Source organism: Plectropomus leopardus, chromosome 17, assembly GCF_026936395.1.
Source record: "Plectropomus leopardus strain MGB_pleo_1.0 chromosome 17, ASM2693639v1, whole genome shotgun sequence".
Lineage (NCBI taxonomy): Eukaryota > Metazoa > Chordata > Actinopteri > Perciformes > Serranidae > Plectropomus > Plectropomus leopardus.
Window position 1 is genome coordinate 10,511,531 of NC_142192.1, and position 23,131 is coordinate 10,534,661.

At 42.6% G+C, this 23,131-nt stretch overlaps 1 protein-coding gene across 1 annotated transcript in view; it reads left to right on the forward strand.

Annotated features, from left to right (window-relative positions):
- The window catches only part of jarid2b (jumonji and AT-rich interaction domain containing 2b), a 145,851-nt gene that overhangs the window by 117,007 nt on the left and 5,713 nt on the right, over window positions 1–23,131 (forward strand). Inside the window, exons 6-13 of the mRNA XM_042506788.2 lie at window positions 4,927–5,171; window positions 12,194–13,649; window positions 15,869–16,413; window positions 20,449–20,541; window positions 22,015–22,133; window positions 22,372–22,442; window positions 22,646–22,760; window positions 23,011–23,116. Coding sequence (XP_042362722.2) covers window positions 4,927–5,171; window positions 12,194–13,649; window positions 15,869–16,413; window positions 20,449–20,541; window positions 22,015–22,133; window positions 22,372–22,442; window positions 22,646–22,760; window positions 23,011–23,116 — 2,750 coding nt within the window. The remainder of the gene's footprint in view (window positions 1–4,926; window positions 5,172–12,193; window positions 13,650–15,868; window positions 16,414–20,448; window positions 20,542–22,014; window positions 22,134–22,371; window positions 22,443–22,645; window positions 22,761–23,010; window positions 23,117–23,131) is intronic.

The window sequence follows — 23,131 nt, forward strand, 5'->3', positions numbered from 1 at the left end:
CTGCCAATAGCCGAGGCCGGAGAGATTATGATTTTGGGTTGTCTGTCTGTCTGTCCATTCCATTTTTGTGATATCTCAAGAAAGCTTTTAGCGGCACAAATGTCCACTTGGACTCAACAATGAACTGATTAGATTTTAGAGTAATTGTCAGCGTGACCTTGTCTGTTTCATACTTGTGATAAAAACAGCTTGAGGGATTTTTTTTTCCGATTTGGCTAAAAAGTTCACTTAAACTCCATAAATAACTGATTAGAATTTAGTTGTCAGAGGTCAAGGACACTGTGACCTTGCAGCTGTCTCATTCTTGTGAATGCAATATCTCGAGAACACCTTTAGGTAGTTTTTTGCAAATTTGGCACAGATGTCCACTTTGAGTCAAGGATGACTAGATGAGAATTTGGTAGTCAAAGCTCAAGGTCTTTGTGACCCTGTCATATTCCCTCGAATACAATATCTCAAGAAGGCCTTGAGGGAGTTTCCTCATAATTGGCAGAGAGGTCCACTTGGACTTAAGAATGAGCAGAATAGAATTTGGTGGTCAAAGGTTAAATATCATGGTCACTGTGACCATCAGTGACATGTTGGACATAACTCAAGAATTCATACACTAATCAAGACAAAAATTTTACTCAAATGTCTAATGGGATAAAATGATGAATTGATGACATTTTATATCCGAAAGGTTAAAGGTCAAACTAACATCATAAAGATCAGCTAAAGCACTTTTCTGGCCATTGCTCAATGTCATAACTCAGAAATAGAAGGTGGCTAAGTCCACCTTGAAACTGTGCTGATTACATAGATATTTTTTGCTGCAGGGTTGTAGATGTGTGTGAAGCATCCATGTTTTAGATGTAGCTTCCTTGCAGTTATATTTGAAGCATTGTCCTCTGCGATGGCTACATATGAGTCTGGACAGGCATAGATGTAAACTGTAAATGCAAATTACATGCTTCACAGATGCCTACAACCACCAGGCAGTATTTTTGCTTAAATTAAGAAATCTGAATTTTTAGGGCACAATTATAAATTAACTTCAACAAAATTGATATTTTTTGCAGTGTATGAGGTAAATCATGCACTCATTTCATAGAATCCAAAATATTGCTCCAAGAGTTTTGTTTTACAGAGCAATAGAAAAACGATTTTAACCTGGAGGCCCTCCCTCCCTGGCAGACTTCGGAGACATACAGTCCTTCCGGCCAGGCATTCCCCCACAAAACAATGGCTAGATCTCATGGTTCCTCCTTTTTGGCCCTCCCTGACTCCCTCCCTCCCTCCCTCCTTATTCTGTAGAATCGCCGCCAGAAAGGTTCAAAAGGTGAACGCTTTGCTCAGCTCTTTTCTCTGTCATCCTCTTGAGTGGAATGTGGAGGAGAGAGACAGGGGGGAGACTGGTGGGATTAAGAGAGAAAAAGGGAGAGAGGTCCATAGATTTGCTTGAACTGAACTCTTGGAGAACCATGCATTGCCTTTGTATACTTCACTGACGGCGTCTACCCCCCAAAAACACACACAGATACGCGCTCTCATTCTTTTGTGAACATCTGTAGCTGCAGCTTGAAACATAAACTGTTCATATGCACATATCTGTATAAGGAGCACGAACAGTTGGATATTGAAACCTGTTTGAACAAATCCAGGCTTGTTGTGTGCATGAGGACAGCTTAGTCTCCTTTCTTATCTCGTATACCAACACTGTTTGCAAAGCAGCTCGGCGCCTTCACTGTGATATGCTGAATAAATAGATAAGAAGGAAATAGGCAGATATACTTTGTAGGGGACAATAGAGATGAGGGGGTTAAGGACACTGAAACAGACATGCGTAGGTGCACACACACACACTGTTGAGACAGTGTTTCTGTTGGGTATGCACACAAAGAGAGACAAACACACACACACACCTTAGTCCATTTTGCGGTTTTAAGAGTGGTGTCAAACGTGACACTTTAATATGCAGCTTGGGCCACTCTCCAGCCGGAGCAGGGTTATATGGGCTCTTGGGGAGGTGGGGGGAAAAGGAGGGGGTGAGCAGTTGAGAAAAAGGAGAAATAGAATTAGTGGAGGAGAGCGAAACATTTTATTCTGGGAGGTAAAGAGAGACAGGAAAGGCCCTACATTGTAGGCCATTCATCAGCGCTCCGTCTCTCCGCTTCTCTCTCCCACTCGGCCATGTGCCATGTTGACATAGCTAAATTAAACAGCTTTTATTGGGCTCAGTTTCTTGCTTAGCTCACTTCTCAAAATGTCAGGATTTCTCTCATTTTTCATTGAGCCGGGGGCCCGAGAGACTCGCAGACGCTCACTTGTGGTTATGAGTGGATACACACACACACACACACACACATACACACACACAGTGGAGCTCACACACACTTCTGCAGACAGAAACATGCACTGATGCTCAAAAATGCACATGTGTATCGTCTAACAGCACAGGCCTTGCTTTGGGGAGCATACTGTATATGTTGTGCTTTGCCTGTGTGCTGTAAATGCGCTATGTGTTTGTGCCGTGGCCTCCTGTCATTCTTTCCACACAGCCTGTTGCCTGTTGATATTAAGACGCCGTGAAACTTTAAATTGAGCCCCATAAAAGCTGAAGAGAGAGCTATTCAATGTGTATGTTAATTGCCTCGCTCCCGTTCGACTCGTTTAGCATCATCCCGGGGGGCTGATGCAGCCTGCGTCCATTTTGAACAGGTTCATTGACATGTAGTATAAAGACGTTTTCATGCACACCTTAAATCATGCATAGTTTACTGATTGGGGGCTATATGTTAGCCAAAACCCTGTCGCTCCAATGTTTGCGTGGGCTTTTCCACTTGGTCGTTGTGGTTTGGTGCCAGGGTTTTATATGCCATTCTGCACTACAGGGGGGTATTGAGACTTATGTCCACATATTGGCATTGGCATAAGTAGACGGTAGCCTGAAAAAACATAGTATATGTCCGAGGGTATTTAAGCCTTGCTACCTGATAGGAACTTTCCACAGCGTCCTGCTTTCTTCATGGTGTTATTTTCTGTTTTATTTATTTACTTTTTCCTTGTGCACATTAGGAATTAGGAACTAGGTTGCAAAACTTTAAAAAAAAATATTAAAAAATGTATACATATATACTGTATAGATCCCTACATCTCAACAATGAATCTTGCAAAGCTTTACTGCAGAGTCTGTCATGCTGCTGCTCTCTAAGGTTGTACCCGACTTAGAATTATACCAGTCGGATTAGATCTGGCTGTTCAATACGAACAACAGACAATTCGTTTTACTTTTCATACATATTGCATACAAAAGTTTGAACAGGCTCAGCGGGATGATCAGTGTGACAGCGGCATTCATGTCATATAGTTAACAAGCCAATGGAGCTAACAACAGATTGCAAATGCGCAACAACAGTTTTTGCAGACACTAGATATCAACAAAAGCCAGAGTGTATCCTGTTAACTTTCTGTGAGCTGTAAATTCACCTTGCTTTGGTGAATTCACCTTTCAGTGTAGTCTCTCTTCCTCCGTGCCACTGCCCTTATGAGTAGCATAAAAGTCAAGAGCACTCACTTTGCAGCAAAATGTCGAAACCAAAACACCCCCACAAGTACACTGCACAGGAAAAAAATGACTGCTTAACTTGAAGCAATCTCAGTGGACTGAGGGTCTACGACTAATGATTTTAGTCTCTGACTTTTAAGGGGCAGCCCTACAGCTCTGCTGTGCCCGTTTTCTGCCAAATTAGCTCTCGTTGTTGAGTTGATTCCATTCAGGACTTTTTGGAACTTTGAAATTATCTAGTGAACAAACCCCCCTTTTTTATCAGTTTCAATCAGAGCCATTGTAATCAAGGATGTGTCATCAACAGAGGGCATTACACCATGCACAATGGTACACAACAGTAGTAGCAAGATGGCAGATGGCTTTGATCACCTGCAAACTTTTGTTCTGTTGTATATTATACTATTATACTATTAATTTTTCTTGGATGATTTTTCACTTAACATTCCCATTATTGCCTTTTCCATTCTCTTATTTCCAACCTGTAGAATATGATGCGTAGAATATTATGGCCACGTTGTCATGGTTCACACCTCAGGTTAAAGAAGACCTGATGTGATTTCGGTTTATAATGGAAACCAAGTTTTCAGGGTCCAGACAATTAACTTTTGGTCTAAATGCTCTAAACACTTCCAAATTAGGTGGGCTCAATGGTTCCATATTGGTGGAAAAGGGGTACTAATAGAGCCCTTAACTAAGAACCTATGCTATAGTCAAAACCTAAACCAAAACCAAGTCATGATCAAGATCAGAGCGTATTAAGACAAAGGCAAGACTGGTTCAGATTGAGTTAATACCAAGACCAGACCAGTACAAGTACAATACTGGTGGACACACTAACTGCAAAATGTGGAACATGCACACCATAGACACTAGTCAAATTGATCTGAAAAATCCACGTTCCCATAAAAACACCCACAGAAAACCAATAATGAGTCCTTTTCATACACCTCTTTTATTTCCATACTATATGTGTATGCTTAAGTGTGCCATGAAAACTGACCTTCAAAAAAGTGTTCTTAAGACTGATTTCGAATACTATACAAGTATAAAGAACCTCAAGGTTTCTCCATTATCTTAGTGTATTATGACATGCCTAGTTCATATACTGGGAGCAGATCACTGGTCAAGAAGAAACAACAACAATATTGCTGTCTTGTTGTTAGTTCTATTAAGAAATAGTATATGGAAAAACAATTTTCACAGCAATTTTCTCTCTAAACTGTTCCAGCTAATTTCAAATCTAATTTCAAGTATGTGAATAGCCACTTAAAGCTAATAAGAGATCTTTCCTTAATTGTGTTTGAGATCTTCCTCTCCCACATCAATTAAGAATCATAAGAGCAGAACATCTGATACCTCTGTTTCTCCCCTTCCAGTTTTCAACAGCCACGGTAAAGCAGGGACCAGGGAGAGTCCGAGGCCCAAGGCGGGAACTCACGGCAGGGAAACGCCTGCCCCGCCACTGCCACCTCCGCCGCCTCCACCTCCGCCCCTCCTGAGGGAGCGCAGTGAGCGGGCGGAGGCGCGGGAGCACATGAGGGAGCAGCAGGCCCTGGCCAGCGGTCGAGGCTCAGCCAACGGGCTGCCGCCGAGGAGAGCTGCTGAGGAGCTGCGCAAACAGGTACTGCATGGGCAGGAGCAGCCAGTACTGGAATGTCAAAGCCATAACATGCTGAATATCACGTAGAGAGGAAAATGATAAAAGAATCTAATTAGCTCCCCAAAAGAGATCGGAAAATACAAGGGCATGGAAAGTATTCTCCTTTAGGCAGTGGTGGAAGAAGTATTCAGATCCTTTACTTAAGTAAAAGTACTAATACCAGCCTGTGGAAATATAAGTACAAGTCCTGCATTGAAATTGGTACCTAAGCAAAAGTAAGTCAATTCAGGAAAATGTGCATATCAAAATTAGAAGTACCCAAAGCAGAAAAATCCATTTTTAAAAAACACATCCAAAAAACTCAAATTTTTATCAAGTAACTGAAAATTTCAGATAATTGTGAAGTGAGAAGTACAATATTTCCCACTGAAATGTAGTGGAGTAAAGTATAAAGTAGCATGAAAAGAAAATACTCAAATAAAGCTCAAATTCATACTTAAGCACAGTACTTCAGAGAATGTACTTAGTTACAGTCCACCACTGCTTATCGGGAAACTTCTATGGCACCTTTTTTGTGACTGCAGATGCCACTGAGTATTCTGTATCAGGCTCGAGGTGCCGCATGCTTGTTTGGCTATTATGCCCATTTGAAATCCTCCAATCCTCTTGACTCTTATTTTCATTTACCCATCTGTCACATCCTGTTTTTATCTTCCCCTCAATGATTTCTCCTAACTACTCCTGTGCCTTTGCTGCCTCCCTCCTCTACTTTCTTTTTATTGCTGATTTCCTCCTTTACCTCATCCATGCTCTGACTTATACTTCTCTTCTCTCCTCCTCTCCTCTTTTCTCCTGTCTTCCTCTATCTCCTCTCCTCCATCTCCTCTCCTCCTCCATTGCCTCTCCTCTCCTCTCCTCTTCATCTCCTCTCCTCTCCTCTCCTCTCCTCTCCTCTCCTCTCCTCTCCTCTCCTCTCCTCTCCTCTCCTCTCCCCTCCTCTCCTCTCCTCTCCTCTCCTCCCCTCCCCTCTCCTCTCCTCCTCTCCTCTCCATCCACTGTGTCTGGGAGAGTAATGATTGTGTTTTGGCCTGCTGCGACTGCAGCTATATTTAGTAGTGCTGGCTAGGGGCTTTGAAAGCCTGCCTCCCTCTCCGTGGCACTTAGTAGGTTTCAAGGAACCCCACAAAGTGAAAGAAGAGGAGGAAATGGAGGAAAAGGGTGCAGGGGTGGCTTTAGTAAGAAAAGTGGCATTTGTATGATCACATTAGCTCGTCAGGAGCAAGTGTCCACAGAGGCGCCAGCTTTCATTTTCTGCTCCCTTTCTGTCTTCTTTCCCATTTCCTCCCGTGCCTTTTCCTTCCTGTTGAATGGCAACCTCCGATCCAGTGTTGTTGTTGTTGTTGTTGTTGTACTGGTCTGATGCAGCCTCAGGCATGTGCTTCAGGTTTTTTAAGTGGCTGGAGTTGTCCAGTAAAACCAACAATGAATCTCAATGAGAGCAAGTGCCTGCCAAGACAAACTTCAGCCCCACTTACTCACCAGCCTTTGTTCTATCACTCTTCCTCTACTTTCTTTTTTAAATTCACTGTTGGCACCCTGCGTGATTCTTTTGACTCGTCTCAAGCTGCTTTGTTTTTTTACTCCTGAGCTCTCATTCCACCTTTCTCTCGCTATATCTCCATCTCTCTCTTACTCATTTTCTCTTCATGCGTCACTCTCTCTCTCTCTCTCTCTCTCTCTCTCTCTCTCTCTCTCTCTCTCTCTCTCTCTCGGCTGCTGTGTCAGACAGACGGATCTCGCCCTTGACAACATGGCTCCAATCATTTGGAAGGATTAGTGCTTCTTCTCCCCCCCCTCCTCTCACTCTCCCTTCAATTAGCATGAACTGTATGTGTGTTAACCACGTGTGCTCAAAACTCGCACACATTTCTACACACGACCAACTGCGAAAATACAGGCTAAGCCATATAAAAGGTTAAGTGATTATGTAGCCGTAAAACGAACTCGGGGTTTGTGTGTGTAAAACCGAAGGGTAAAGGCATTATCATAATTCAATTCACCATGATTCAGTTCTGCTTAATTTAATAGCGGCTCGTATCAACAAAATGCATGCCCCATAATAGGACCTTTTTATAAAACAATATGATTCTATCCATTTTAATTAAATAACAAAAGCGGGGATGTCAGCAAAGCAGCTGCATGCAGCGGCGAGTGCAGGTGGGGTTTGTAGGGCCGGAGCATTTAGCCGACTCGGCATCATTTGAAAAGGACCCTGCACTTTCTTGTTTAGTAGTTTGTCCTCCACCATCCTCAATTAACTTCCCCTCATAATTCAACATGTAAGGAAATGGATAAACAAACAGATATGAATTTACTTTTGAAACCTGGGTTGACGTCAGTATTCTTGCGCTGCATTCAGATGCCTGAAATCGGTAACTTGGTGTATCAACTTGGTGTAAAATTTTCGGCAGTTTCATAAAATTTGTGAAAGTTGACAAGTAAATGATGGTAGCTAAAACCTCAGCTAAAAAAAGAGAAAGAGAGAGGAAAAATTGTAAGAAACACTTCTTACAATTATTTATTTAAAGTAAGGTTAATTACAACAATTTTCTTGTAACTTTTAGCTCATTTTTGGGTCATTTCATGTGAAATTGCTCATTGCCTTCTTTTCATGTTTTTGAAAAAAAAAACAAGCCAGTTTGCTCAGGTTTCAAAGGGTTAAATGTTTGTTAAAGATTACATTATTTATTTTTTTTTGCTGTCTTTTTGTAGAAAGCCTCTTTTACAAACTGGATCTCTTGTTAATTTATTTTTAAAAAAATGGGGTTTTGCATTGTGTGTATTATTAGTGTCAGGCTGGAGTGACCTTTCTCTAGCTGCTTAAAAGTCAACCTGCCCAGGGCTGCATCGCTCCCTAATAAGACAGCAGAGGGGAAAGAAGGCTTAAGCCAGATTTATGCCTCGCCGTCGAGGTGTTCTGACGGTTGCACAGTAAGTGACTCCGGCATAGGAATTGATTTATAGTTCAGCATAGGATTTAACCCATTGATAGTCATCGCACTGCCGTAGCACTTGATGGATGTGTTGCAGGCTGTCAAGCTGTGCATTATATATACCCAAAGTTATGCTGTTACATTATTTCATTCTCCTATCGGGAGAGGTTATCACGGTGAGGAGGAGGTTTGCACTGGTGATGGTTCGCCACGTGTTTGTCACTTTTACAATCTCGACCAGAAACATGTTGTGGGGGTGCACAGTAGCTCACCTGGAGGACACCCCATGTGCCCACTTTGCCAGGTGAGCTATCAGGCCAGCGGCCACAGGTTTGACTGACCTGCGGCCCTTTGCTGCAAGTCATCCCCTCTCTGTCCCTTAAATAATATGGGCAAAAGCCCAAAAAATTATCTTTAAAAAAAAAGAAACATGATGGAAAATAAGCCAAAGCTGTCGTGTGATATCTTAGCTGCCCTGATGTGTACTCATGTCTTTAAGGAGCTTCTGTGACCTCCTGACAAAGACTTATAAATCACGCTGTGATTAAACATTTGCCCAACCTCTCCTGCATGTGTCTCCCCTCCTTTGTCAGTCAGCCGAGCTTTGCAAGGGTTAAACTTTCCCCTATCTTTCTATCCTGTGGCTGGCCTTCTCTTGCTGTCTGTCTTTTTCTCTCTCTCTTTCTCTCCCACCCCCCACCCACTCTTCTTCTCAGGGCCGTCTCCTGCAGATGTTGTCTGTTAAAAATCTTCCTGCCAGGCCTCAGCTGGGCTATAGCAACACATGATGTCATCTAGACCCACCTCCCCCTCCCCTCCCCTTCCCCGCTCACATGCGACTGAAATCCGCTACACAGATACAGAACTCTGTGTGTGTGTGTGTGTGTGTGTGCGTGCGTGCGTGCGTGCGTGCGTGCGTGCGTGCGTGCGCATGTGTGTGCGAGGGTGTGAGTGTGGGAGTGCGTGTTTGTGTTCTATTTTTTCCCATTGGCTTCATTGTCTCTCTTGTTCTGCTCATTGTCCTTTTCTAGGCCTATTGCTTTTGAAATTCTCTCTGCTAGTGGCCTCTTTGTTTCTGTCTTTCTCTTCCTTCCTTTCTTTTTCTTTCTTTCTTTCTTTCTTTCTTTCTTTCTTTCTTCCACTCCCTCTCTCTTTCTGCTTTTTCCTTTCTTTGCAAAGTATCAAAACTAGCTCCCGCCTCTTTACTCTACATCGTATTCTTTCCCCATCGTCACTCTCTTGCCATCCTCCTTTGCCACCAGACCGAATAATTAAAGAGAGAAAAGCGATGGAGACTTGCCGAGCTCCCCTGAAGAGAGCCGGTCCTCTGAGCCCTCCTGTGGCAGGAAGCGGTCATGACAGCGTGTCTCTCAGATTCAGCGCTTTGTCAGCAAACTGTGGCTCGACAAATATAATAGTGACCTCTATAACTTCTGCTTTAGCCATTACTCTTTCATCCTCAACGTAACAAAAAGTAACAGTAACATGGAACTTGATGTGGCTGCTGAAGCAATCAAGAAATAAGATGGTTTGAATTTTGAGATTATGTCAGATGAGTGATTCATTCTCAAATAAAATCTTTGACAGTTTTCAGCTGTTTTGTGAGGAACACTCATTATGTGACAGGAAATATGTGTTGCATAAAAACAGAAATGTTCTTTATCACCTCTTTTAGTCTCCCTTTCCTCTCCCCACTCCTTCTCAACACCCTTTCTTTCCTCCCTTTCTCCTCGTCACCCTGTGTTTTTCCATTGTGGGGAGGAGTGTGTGTGTGTGTGTGTGTGTGTGTGTGTGTGTTGGAAGGGAATGATTGACGGAGGCAGGGTTAGGTTTCAGTCCCCCCTTATCTTTTAATGGCCTGGTCTTTGTGTCGGCCCCCCGCCACCTGAGACGAACACAATACAATACATGTGCATGCACGCACACACACATACACACACACAAGTGTGACACGAGAGCCCTTCAAAGGCAAACCTGTCAATGGGCCTGCTGTCACCTCCCTCCTGTGGCGCCCCGACTGTGATTGATAACTCCATCTCTCCCATCCCTCCTGCTTTCTTTCGTCTGTGGTTCACTTCCAGCTGGTCTGGACAAAACACACAGATACTGTAGATGGATGGCAGCGGAACATGTTCATAAATTTTTGACAATGATCGCTTATGTAGGATGTGCTTACCCCTACTTTGCATGCATTGTTTGGATATTTCAGAATAAAAAAAACTTGTATTTGGTTTAGGGCTGTCAAATGATTAATTTTTAAAATCGTGATTAATTGCAGAATTTGAATAGTTAATCGTGATTAATCTCCTTTTACAATCACGCTTTCAATTCCATTATTTTTCATTGAAAACCGTTATGGAGTCCATTTTGACAAGGTGAAGCAATTCCTTCTTTATTGTCTAGATAAGAATAAAAAAAACAATAGAAAAAATGCACGGGACAAGCATTAAGTGGGCGTGTCTGTAAAGGTGAGACTAATGGGTATCCACAGAACACATTTTCATTCTGAAATGGGGTCAGAGGTCAAGGGACCCCTGTATTATCACCCTAGCTTTAAAACTAAATCCACCAGAGCTTCTTTAAGACAGGAGTGCCGGCTGCTGGCTGATTAATGTGATTTTTCCTAAAAAAAACATAAGGTGTTTTGTACAGACCTTAATCGTATCAAAAAATCAACAGGATGAGGTAGACAATTTATGTTAATACAACTACAGACATTGGCAGCCAAATACTGATCTTTAACTTTACAAGATCTCTTAACACTGTAGACATCTCTTTCATACTCTCTCAGACACACACACAAACACACACACAGAGACTAATCAGAGAGGAGGGAGACAGGGAGAAGGAAAAGGGAATGAGAAACTCTTGGCAGCGCTGAAAGTGGGCCATGAAAACAATATAGAGATGTAGAAGGAGAGGAGGAGAGAAAAAGGATATTCTTAGAAATGCGTACTGGAGGAATAAGTTGAAGAAAGGAGATACAGAGAAAGAGAGAGAGAGTGAGAGACAGAGAAAGCTAGACAGGGTCCTGTGCACAATTTAATTTGTACATAATAGATTTGTACATGTGCAGAGCCAGCTGTAAAGCTCTCTGCACTGAGGGAGAGGGTGACCGTGTTTTTTCCCACAGCTGTAGCCAGCGAGCCGGCTATGGAACCAGACACCACTGTACCAAAACCTCTGATCTTCAGCTGGGGGCCTCAAAGACATCACACACATTCATATGCACATACACACTTCTCTATCTCTCTCACACACATGCAGGAGCTTTATTCATAGCACCAAAATTGAATTATAGCATTTAAGGAAACCCATAGCAAAAGAAAGGCTGTTTTTATGTGCCCGGATGGGTTTTTATTCCATCCCAGTGACCCCACCTCCTACCTCATACTGTCCAGCCATCTGTCAGCAGAAACCATGGAGCCGTCCCTGCTTTCCCTCTCATGTCATCTCTTTTTTTCTTCTCATTCTAAACTGTTGTTTATCTCGGGATGTAGTGGTTTTGGTTTTGCTTTGCACATATCCTTTTCTAAATCTCAGCCTTTGTGTTGACAGCAGTTTGAGCTGCAGTTTACAGAAGTGTTATGCATGTGAAAGTATAGTAATCAAGACAGTTGATCGGTTCTCTAATGAATAGAGTAGGCTTCCACAAATAGCTTTTGGTCCAACCAGCCAAATGTTTCACTGCAGAGCTAGCATCTGAATGTTTGGCCTCTTCATTGAGGAGTGTGGGTGCGCCCACGCCCCTGCATGTGTCTTGTCGTGCTTTCTGATTATAGAATTGGATCTATGTGTGGGTACAGTTTGGGAAGTATGTTGCTATCTTTGATGCAATAGTATTTTTGAACATGCTCATGTGTGTTCTCCATTCAGAGATCCGATCAAGCTTGATTCTTTCTTTCCACGTCCAGCAAAGTTTCCTGTTTTCCAATACATTTACCGATCACATCATATTCATGATTGATCGACAGTATTCTGATAACATTCTTTGTCCAATTCATCTAATGTGTTCTATCTCTCTCTCCCATTTTTTGTTGTTGATCTCAGGTCTCTAAAGTGAATGGGCTGACGCGGTCGGGCTCGGCACAAGCTGTCAGTGGTGCCAAAAAGAGCCGCGACTTCCGACTGCCGTCCAAAACTGTGAAGAAGTACACAGCCACCGTGTCCAAGGGCCACGTCACCTACACCAAAGCCAAACAGAAAGAACTGGGCAAGAAAACCAAACTCAGCAGCAGCAACAAACACAACAGCGCCGCCTCGGCACCATCGTCAGCGAACAATCACAATCAGCACAGCCAGCCAGCAGCCAGCAATGGGCTGGCCAACTCAGGAAAAGCAGCGGCACCAGCCCACCACAGCAATGCAAAAACCCGCAAACAGGTGCTACTATCCAATGGGCTGCACAATGTGGCTGCCGGCGCTCGCCTCAACGGCAGGCTAAATGGGCAGCGGCACAACACCCTGGGCAAGGAGGACGGGCAGAGACAGTGCCAGCAGGGGGAGTGCTCAGGTCGAGAGGGACTGCGTAACTCCAAGCGGCGCCTGGAGGTGGTCCTCAATTCTGTGGGGACGGGAATTATTGAACAGAAAGCCAAAAACAATGGCACTGAGGCCAAGAAGGCCAAGCTTCAACCCGCACCTCTGGAGACGCGCAGCAGCAGCAAGAAGGCAGCCAATCAAGAGAAAGCTGCCACACAAACCACCACCTCCACCACTCCAGTTTCTAATGGACATGAATCAGCCGCACCCTCTTCTCCTAAACAAACGCCACCTGTTACCCCACTTCCACCTCCTACTCCCTCACCTAAACAAACCCCGCCTCCTTCTACACCAGCAGCCAATGCAGAGCCGGTGAACCAGCGACCCAAGCGGGCATCGGCCGGCAAGCTGATGTTGATTCGACAAGCACAGCAGCAGCAGAGCAGGTCTCACGGTCGGAGCTCCTCTTCTTCCTCCCCCTCATCAGGCCAGAATAACCCACAGAACCCCAGTCGTGCCAGCACTACCTCAGACCCCCAACAAACCTCTGTGTCCTCCTCCACCACCTCCTCCCCACTCACCTCCACCAACAACCCCGGACAGCTCAAACCAGCAGCTTGTCGGCCCGCCGACCGTGACAAAGAGTGGGAGCGTGAGAAAGAGATGGCACGCCAGAAAGAACGGGAGGAGGAGAAGGAGTGGGAGCGCCAGCGGAGCAGGCCAGAGGGCTGGGCGGCACTGGGTGAATCCCCTATCTTCCGGCCAGCACCACGGGAGTTCCAGGACCCCCTGGTGTACTTGGATGCAGTGAGGGAGCAGGCCGAGGCGGCTGGCATGTGCCGTGTCGTGCCGCCTCCAGACTGGCGGCCAGAGTGCAAGCTGAGCGAGGAGATGCGTTTTGTTACACAGGTGCAGAGGGTCCACATGCTGGGTCGGCGCTGGGGCCCCAATGTGCAGCGGTTGGCCTGCATCCGCAAGCACCTCAAATCTCAGGGCATTACCATGGATGAGCCACCTGTCATTGGTGAGTGAGCCAAACACATATATGTGAATGCACACAAGGCAATAAAGCCAACAAAACTCCTTCCTCAATCGATTGAATTAACTAAGCAATATGCCACAGGTTTCCTCCTGCAGGATGCCACAGAGGACCTGAGCTATTGATTTTATGGGAGTGAATTAAACTCGGACACCCAAACTGAAGCGTCCTCTCAGTCCTGTCTATACTCATGGCTGTTTCTCTTTTGCATCCAACTAATGTAAAGATGAGAAAAGGCTAGACTGATATTAGTTTAGTTAGTTAGTTGTTTATTTGCACATTTAGATACAAAGGAAAAAAACAAAAAGGGGATATAAAACATGTGCAGGTGAGGTAGAAGTCCACAATGAGCTTTCCTAAGGACCTCACCTAAAGAAAATAATAAAATATACAAAATATGATGCAAAGTAGAGCATCAGTATAAAAACATACCTTTCACCCAGTCATCACTACTGAAAAGAAATAAACATAACATCAAATAAATCAGTGCTTTGCAGAAACACCAACTATATACAGCTATGATCCATATAGTACCAAATCCTTTTGACATCAAACCACTGTAATTCATTTTTGTAATGTGACAAAGGCATTAAAAAGTCCAAATTCATGTTCTATAATGTGGCTCCACGGTATTTCAAACAGCACTGTCCTCTAGATGTATGATACATTGGTGGGTTTTTTGTTCGTCTATTAGAATAACGATTAACCTGACAATTGTAGATCAAAAAAAAAAATCAATAATATGTTCTGGTAAGCATTTTTCATATACAGCACTTCAAAAAACAAAATACATAATATAATGTATGATTTAAAAAAACTGCCTTTGCACTCTGTTTCCTGCACTTTTTAAACAGTGTTTTGTCACTCCTGTTGGCCTCTGTAAAGCCGTGACAAAAGCAGCCAGTGAGCAGGCATTACAAATGCTGCTATTTCCATTTGGTGTCAGTGGTGCTCTGAAAGCTTCGGTGGCATTCCGCCCGATTTTATCTTCCTGTTTATAGATGACAATAACAATGTGGAACAACTTGGCGAGGGGCCTGACGGGCCACGAAAACAATATTTCCCCCAGATTGTCCTGTCACCTCCCATTTCTCACAATGACATCAGCGCTTTATGAGCCTGTAAACAGCCCCAGTTTAGACAGAAACTGTATGTGTGGTTTATCTGTATGTCTATATGTATGCACGCCGTACATACAGCTGAATTCAGATCGGACCAGTGCGATTAGAGTTGGTATGCGGCTGTTAGCCAGAGAGACCTGGCAGCCAGTGAGCCACAGCGGAGCGGCTTCAGCCAGGCAGGGTACCCTGCTTCCAAATGACTTTCTTTACTGCGCCCAGCAGATCAGTTCTGCATTAACAGAATTTGTGTCTTCATTTGGCACGACGATGATTCAGATCATTTTTGAGAGGTGATAGCTCAATTGGCCGTTTCAAATAAAATGAACTGGGCTGGACGAAAAGGCGTGTTTAGCCAAAGGAGCAGATGCTCAAAGATGGCAGTCTTCTTGATTTGAATTTTTTCTTTTTTTGTGCTTTTTTTTTGTTATAGAGATAGACATTATACAATTATGCCCACTTTCCTCTACCCACTCAGGCCTTACCCTCCATAACCACCTGCTACCCTGTGGTGCAAGTAATTACAGAGAAAAACAACAAAAAACAAAAAACACAATTTAACAGTCATTAATGAGAGACAAAAATGCTTTTACATATTAAACATATTTTAAACAGGCATACAAAACAAAAATAAATACAGTTAAAAATAAATAATAATAAAATCAAAGATTTACAAAGATTTACCTGATTTGAACGACTTTTTGATAACAAGGAAGTTGTACCATATTACATCACAATTTGCACTGGAAACCTGTAACATCAACATACTGCCACAAACGTAAAAAATGCATTATAACACGACATTATCAACCAATAGTATCTAAAACTGCTTGATTTTAATTCTGTGCTGTTTTTTAAATTTTTTTTCTGAGTTTAGGAGTGAAAACAGGTAACTTTATTATGTACACATGGCTTTGTTAAAGCCAAGCTTTTTGTTACTGAAGATGACCATTGTTTCACCTTAAATTGATTTTAATGTTACTACAAGACACATGGATGCTGATTGGAACTGTTTATGTCTAACCACACTAAGCTAATGCCACCTTTTTTCTTAAATTCATTTTCTGTTTGTCCTTTTTCATGCAGGTGGCTGTGAAGTGGACCTGTCACGTTTTTTCCAGCTCATCAATGACATGGGCGGCATGCAGCAGGTGATGGACCTGAAGAAGTGGACCAAGCTGGCCGACCTTCTGCGCATCCCTAAGTCAGCGCAGGACCGGCTGGCCAAGCTGCAGGAGGCGTACCTCCAATACATCCTCTCTTATGACTCGCTCAGCGCTGAAGAGCGCCTGCGACTGCAGGCCGAGGTGCTGCAGGAGAAAAAGAACCTGGAGTCGCGCCGGGGCCCTCTGGAGGGTCTCTCGGACTCCTTAGCACCTAGTGCACTGGTGCTTCCACGCTACGAGCCCAAGAATGGGCTAGTGGGTGGGATAGTGGGAGGGGCGACAGGGAACCACCGTACCAACGGAGTGTATCACCGTCTGAAGGAGCTGGAGGCTCAGGTCAAAGCGGGCCGGCGCCGGCTCTTCGCTCAGGAAAAACAAGGCAAAGAGGACAGGCAGCACGGGGAGGAGCAGCAGGAGGACGACGACAGGGGTGTTCTCAGTGACCAGCACAAATGTATTAACAAGGTAAGGATGATGGAGTACTTCTTTTCTCTTCTCTTCTTTTTTTCTAGAAGATGTATGATCTTAAAGGTGCCACATTAAGCTAATTTTCAGGATCACAGTTGGGGATTACTACTTTAACTTGTTTACATGCATTAATGTTCAAAAAAGGAACTATTTTTCTCATGTCTGCAGCCACCCTCTGTCTAAAACACTGTTTTAGCACCTGTCTCTTTAAGCATCCCTCCATAAAAAATCCCAGCCTGCACTGACTGGTTGGTGTTTGCAGGCCTTTGAAATCTACGCTCTCGGTGCACTGTAGCTGCACTTTCTTTTGTTAGATACCATTTAATTGGAATTGCATTGCTAGGCAACAGCTTGGGTTCATCTTTACCTATTGCCTCTAATGTGATTTAACACACTGAAGAATCTTCCAACATTAAGCAAATTTGCATTTTTTTTTTCTTTTAATATATAGCGAAGGCATAACCCTCTAACCAATCCCACTCCTCTTGCCTAAACCTATCCAATCCAACCAACGAAGGCAACGCATACTAGCCAGTTTAGGGAGAGTAGGTTGGATCATGCCTTCACTATTCTAGGAAATTCATATTTGCCAACAGGAATTACAAAAGTTTGAAATGGTCTGTGCAGTAAAGTTGTGGCATCAAAACTTCACAGAAGTCCCAACCGTTTGTTTGAAGGCACAGTTTCTGAATACAGACTGTGTGTTTTCTCTGCTGATTGAGCGTTTTGATACTTTAACAGTATTTATAGAGCACCTATACCTGCTTTATAATACATAAAAAAGATTCTGACCTTTCACAACATGAGACATTTAAACCAATATATGCTGTGAACTGTTATTGACTGCTGTTTTGTGGTTCAGTTCATTACAAATTTGGCTTTGAATTTTACACTCAGCCATCTTTGCATCAGCAAAAGCACTAGAGCATAGAAACGTCCTTGGATACTGCCAATTCGTTGGTCCCTCCTGCGTCTTTGTTGTGGTTGCCATTGTTTTCATTTGTCTGTGAAAGAAGCACTTACCACAAACACACCAAAGAAATCTCCTTCATCTTACTTCATTAAAATACACAGCAATTTTTAATCACAGGTGTTATATACAAGAGGTTTCTATCATTTATCACTTGATTTAGTTTATGAGTATCCTAGTATCCATTATCAGGATTGCTTTAGTCCTTTGGTCTAACAAGCTGATAATTGCATGCCTTAAATATGGACATTTTCCTAACCCTAACCCTGTGTTGAATGCCAGAGCTTCTAACTTAGCCAAGAATTTCTAGCTAGGAGTCATACCTTGAGAGTTATTTAGGAAAATTCTCAGAGCATCTCTGAACTAGGGAGGGACAGAATTTTTATCTCAGTGAGGAGGTGCGGTTAAATCTGTTGCTAGATATGACACATTACTAACAGATGTGATTGGTTGTCACAGACACACCCTTTTGTGAGCCTGCAGGGTGTGTAAATGAAATGAACTGTGTCACAATATAAAATTGTGAAAGCGCTTTTTCTGTGATCACACTACTGCAGTGTTGCTTTTCTCCAGTTGCAAATATTTTAGTCTTGTGATCACATTATTTATGGTGTTATGTCATAACTGCATTTGGTAGATGATGTGATAATATGTCTAATGAGATCCACCACAAACCTTATCCCTGCACCATCTAATCTGTAGCTTTCCATTAAGTCACTGTCATTTGGCAATTGGTTAATATTTCTCCTACATCTTTGTCTTTCTGCCATTTTCTCCTCTGCTTAACAAACTCTGAAGCTCCTCAAAAGTCCTCCTCTCTATTCCTGGCTGTTTTTCACCTGAGCAGCACTCTTAAGGGATAACTTTTAACTTTACTGGGATTGAATCTTAACTTAAAGGGGATATTTGACGAAAACTTCATAATTATATGAATTTTCTTAGAATTTCATCACTAGGAGCAACTCTTTGTACTAGAAAGCTTTGTGAACACGGCCTCTTGTAGCTTGTGTTGCCTGAGCAGTCTCCTGCTAGATGTCAGCCACCTCACTGCTATCTGAATCAAGACTGTCACACATGAGGTGTAAACCACCAACACCTTTCATAGTATCACCACTAAAATTTGAGTGTTTCTATATCACTGTGCTGATTCTTGGGTGACAAAATATGCACTCTATCCACAGAAGGACCTAAGCTGTGCTATAAATTGTTACAACACTCTACAGCTGGGTTTCTCCTGGGGAGGTGTTAACTGCAAATATGTTAATGCCTATTAAAATTCTTATTCTGTGCTCTTGGTAACACCGTCACACTGTGAACTGTTGTAGTTTGTGGTGTATAAAAGCAAACTTTTGCACACCTGTTTCTTGGAGCTGCATTGTGAAGACCTGGGTTTTGGTGGTTTTGCTTAATATTTGTGTGTGTGTGTGTGTGTGTGTGTGTGTGTGTGTTTATATGCACTCACACATTAAATGTATTCCCACCTCCCCAGCCTGCTGGCAGCTGTGTTGATTCTGGCTGGCTGAAATGTAGGTCAGAGAGAAGGCAGCCCCCAAACCAGCCCTTCCCCTCGCCCCTGTCCCGCCCCCCCTCCTTCAAACCCCGCCTTCTCCAGTCCTCTCTCCACCTTTCAGCTCCTTTAATCCAGCCCTCTCTCCCCACGGCTTCTCTCCTTCAGCCCATGCCCTTGCTCTTAGCTATTTCCCCAAATCTCCAGTCCTTTCGCCAATGTTCTCCTTCTCTATCATGCTCGGTCCTCCTGCCAATCCCTCCTCCTACCCCCAACACGCACATCAGTGCAAAGGCTAGCAGTTCTTTGTGTATGTGTAGAAATTCACATGTGTAAACACAGCCAGTTTTCACAAAAAAAGCTGCATTTATTTTTAACAGCGAATATTTGCAAAGAGCTTGTGTGCACAGTATCTTGATGGGGTGAAGCAGTAATTCTTTCTGTAATTAAGATAACTTGTGTCGGCTCTCACTCTCACACTGTACAATACTCCACCCATCTCAAATGTGGATCCCATTTGATTTTTTCCGCCCTCCCTGCTCCTTTGGTAACTAAATCCCTCTATATGACCTCGCTCTGAAGAACTGAGATATTGTCAACAGACTCGACCCAGCACAGTCCACAGACCTCTGAATTATAGAAGCACTATTCACCCTAGTGACATGTGAATGGCTGTCACCATCCTGACAGGACAGGCCTGTCTAAATATGACCCATCACTTTTCTCCACAGCTCAGATTTGTATTCATTTTTCATCACGAGTGGCCCCCCAAGAGGAGGTTATATTTCACTTTTTCTATCAAGAGAACAAAGTGCATGTCAAGGGTATAATTAACTCTAATTACAGCAGGAAAGGCCTGGATAAGTGCTGCTACTGATTCGCCTAAAGAAAGTCCTGCTTACTAGGTCACTACTCTGCTGTATTATTTAACTGTATTATTTTACAACCCTGTAGCTATTGTAGAATTGGAGTCATAATAAGGTCGGCTATTTTTTTTTTTTTTGAGAACATCTGGACACCTTAGAATGAAAAAAGAGAAAAGATAAATTGTCACCGTAAGGATGAGGAATCCGCAAGGTCATCTTTCAGCAGGGTTCGTACGTCTCCAGGCCCTGAGCCGGCAGATTTATGGTAACCTTCAAAGCCTCTCTGTAGCAGGAGTGTCCATAGGAGAGAGGGTCAAATCCAGGGGAAATGTATCTGTGGCTTGTAGGGGAGGCACAGAGGTGGAGCCGTATAGAGACACATATATACACATGTACAGCTGATACATTCGTCTGTGCACGCACGTTCTTTTGACTATAATGCTCTGACTTTTTGACTCATAAAAACATGTGGTGGGAAATAGGAGAACTTGCAGTTCATTGATGTCCAGCAGTATTTTCTTTGCTCATGTTTTATTCAGGCTCCACTCTTGGTTCACATTCCCTATAGTTGTTTTGCACAAGACTTAAAATATGTGGGGTGATGTCTGGATTTTGTATTTTTTTTGTCTTCTTCCCCTCAGACTGCTGTGTCTCATCATGTCTCATGTCCTCATGCCTCTTTGTTTCAGGGGAAATCGGTGTCTTTGACTAACTTCTTCAGGATAGCGCGAAACACCATGACCATGTGCTTTAACAAGGAACCAGGAGCTGCTGAGGTTGAGGTTAGCATGCTAATGTCTCAAATAAACAACTTGTGCTGAATGTAAAATATCTGTCTTCAATAGCTGCTTGTCTTTAAATGTACAATGCCTTTTTTTAAAAAAACATTTAGTCTCTTCAAGATGATGTTCAAGTTCAATGAGGCACCATAAGAGCAGGGACCTAACTCACAGCTCACAAAATCAACTGTACACTGGTTTCATAGTTCAGTACATTTTGGACACAGCGAAAGAGAAGAAAAAAGAAGAAATGCCAATTTTTTTCTCCTTCTTTATGTCATGTTATTTTAATTTATTTATTTTTTAAAACATACATCATAAAGTACAATATGTTTTTACTTGGAACAATAATGGAGCTAAACTGAAGTGACCCATCTTTTGGAGTGTCCTCTTGGCAGCATGTTATACAACTGATTTTATAGGGCTATTGTTGTTTATTTTGTTTTATTTTGTTGATAATATTACAACCAAGCCCTTCATTACACTACCTTTGAATGAGCACGAATTTTTATTTTATGAAACAACCTTTTATATCACCTTTCACATGAAAAACATTTTTTAAATTAAGATAAGTTTAAAAAATCTTTTTACTATACATAATATATCATAATTCCCTCTCTAATATCTATTTTATATTGCTGTGAAAACAAAACATTTCCCATTTTAACAAATGTATTTATTTATATAAGTTTTTTTCAATTCAATTCCATAACTACATTTTACATTATTTCATTGAACACATCCTACGAACGATATGATTCATCTTTGCTTAACACTCATTTGAACTAAATAGAGCTTAAACACATCATAATGGAGCTCAGTGGAGCCTCTAGCTGCTAACAGCTAATGTGAACTAGCTCTAAATCCTGAATCAGGGGTTTTCAAAGTGTTGATGACTGAGTGCCATTGAGGGCAGCACAGAAAAAATTATACACTATGACTTATTTTAATGACATACTATACTATGAAATTTTAATGAAACTTTTTTTACACAGCATAATATACTCTGACTTTTTTTTATGACATTAATAATGGCATACTATGTCGTGGTAGGCCCACATGGAGAGCTTGATTGACAGCTTGAAGCTACATTAGGTGTTTACTTCTCTGAGAGAGTGTAGATTCCACTCACCCCAGTGTCCCTTTGCCATTCAGCTTCTCAGTATTTCAAAAATAAGGTCACAGATTATTTAAACTTTTCTCTGCAGTCACAACAGAACAATTATCTGGTTTTATAAACGCGTTGAACGAGCCAGATTTGAAAGTCATTGCGTTCTCATTAAATGTATTCAAAGTTCACCTTTGTGCTGGGAATTAACATTGATTGGTGGCAAATTTAATGCACACCTAAAGTGTATTAAAATAGTCTCAATCAACTCATTTTTGGGGGGACAACTCTGAATATTGGGGATACTTGTATGTGGATTGTTTTTATGCCCCAAACTGACTGGCTTTCCTTTCTTTTTGTTCTTGCAGGAAGAGTACTGGAGGATTGTGGAGCAGAGAGACAGCCATGTGGCGGTGCATTGTGGGAAGGTGGACACCAGCACACATGGCAGTGGATTCCCCACAGGAAAGTCAGAGCCATTTTCAAAGTAAGTAGCTCATAGACCGAACACAACTTCAGTCTCTTTATCACAGTCAGACAGAATATTGCACCTGTGTTGCATGACTGTGGTCTGGACCTGTTCACCGGCCACTCTTATGAATCTCAGATGGTGAAACTGGCAGTAACGATGTCTGCTTCCATATGGCGCCTTTGAGCTATTTTGTCTCTTTGGAATTTATTGAAAATTCTTAAACAATGACCATTTCCTCTTATCTTTTCCCCAGACATGGATGGAACCTCACTGTCCTCCCCAATAACTCTGGATCCATTCTGAGGCATCTTGGTGCTGTGCCTGGTAAGTTTTCATAAAAGCTGCTCAATAGCAAACTCAGAAAGACTGATTTAGCTTCAAATTGCTCCGGAAAAATGCATTTATAGAGCAAAAATGACTTTTTAGTTGCATCTCTTCAGGTTCTTTGCCATTGCATATGTGTACTTTGCATTTAGCAATAACCTATACTCTTGTTTCTCTCCCTTTAAACCCTTTTGTCTCCCCAGGGGTGACAATTCCCTGGCTAAATATTGGCATGGTCTTTTCTACCTCATGCTGGTCTCGAGACCAAAATCGCCTTCCATATATTGATTACTTACACACTGGTGCTGATTGCATTTGGTAAGTATGCGCACTGGCCTTTTTTTTCTCATCATCATTAGTACGCTGTTTTACACGATCACACTGAAAACTCTCCCTCAAATGTTAATATAAATGTTTAAATGTGAAATTAGCGACCAGAACCAGTAGGGCAAACAACTGAATGCAGACTGACTCTGTGGACAGTTTTTGCAAGTGGAGTGATTTACACTGATCCCTTCGGTACGGATCTGTCCATGTGTGTCGATGTCTTTGTGTGTTCCTCCAACAGGTATTCTATCCCTGCTGAGGAGAAGGCTAAGCTGGACAAGGTGGTCCATACACTGCTTCAGGCCAATGGCACCCCAGGACTAGAAATGCTGGAGAAGAACATCATGGTCAGTATTTTATGA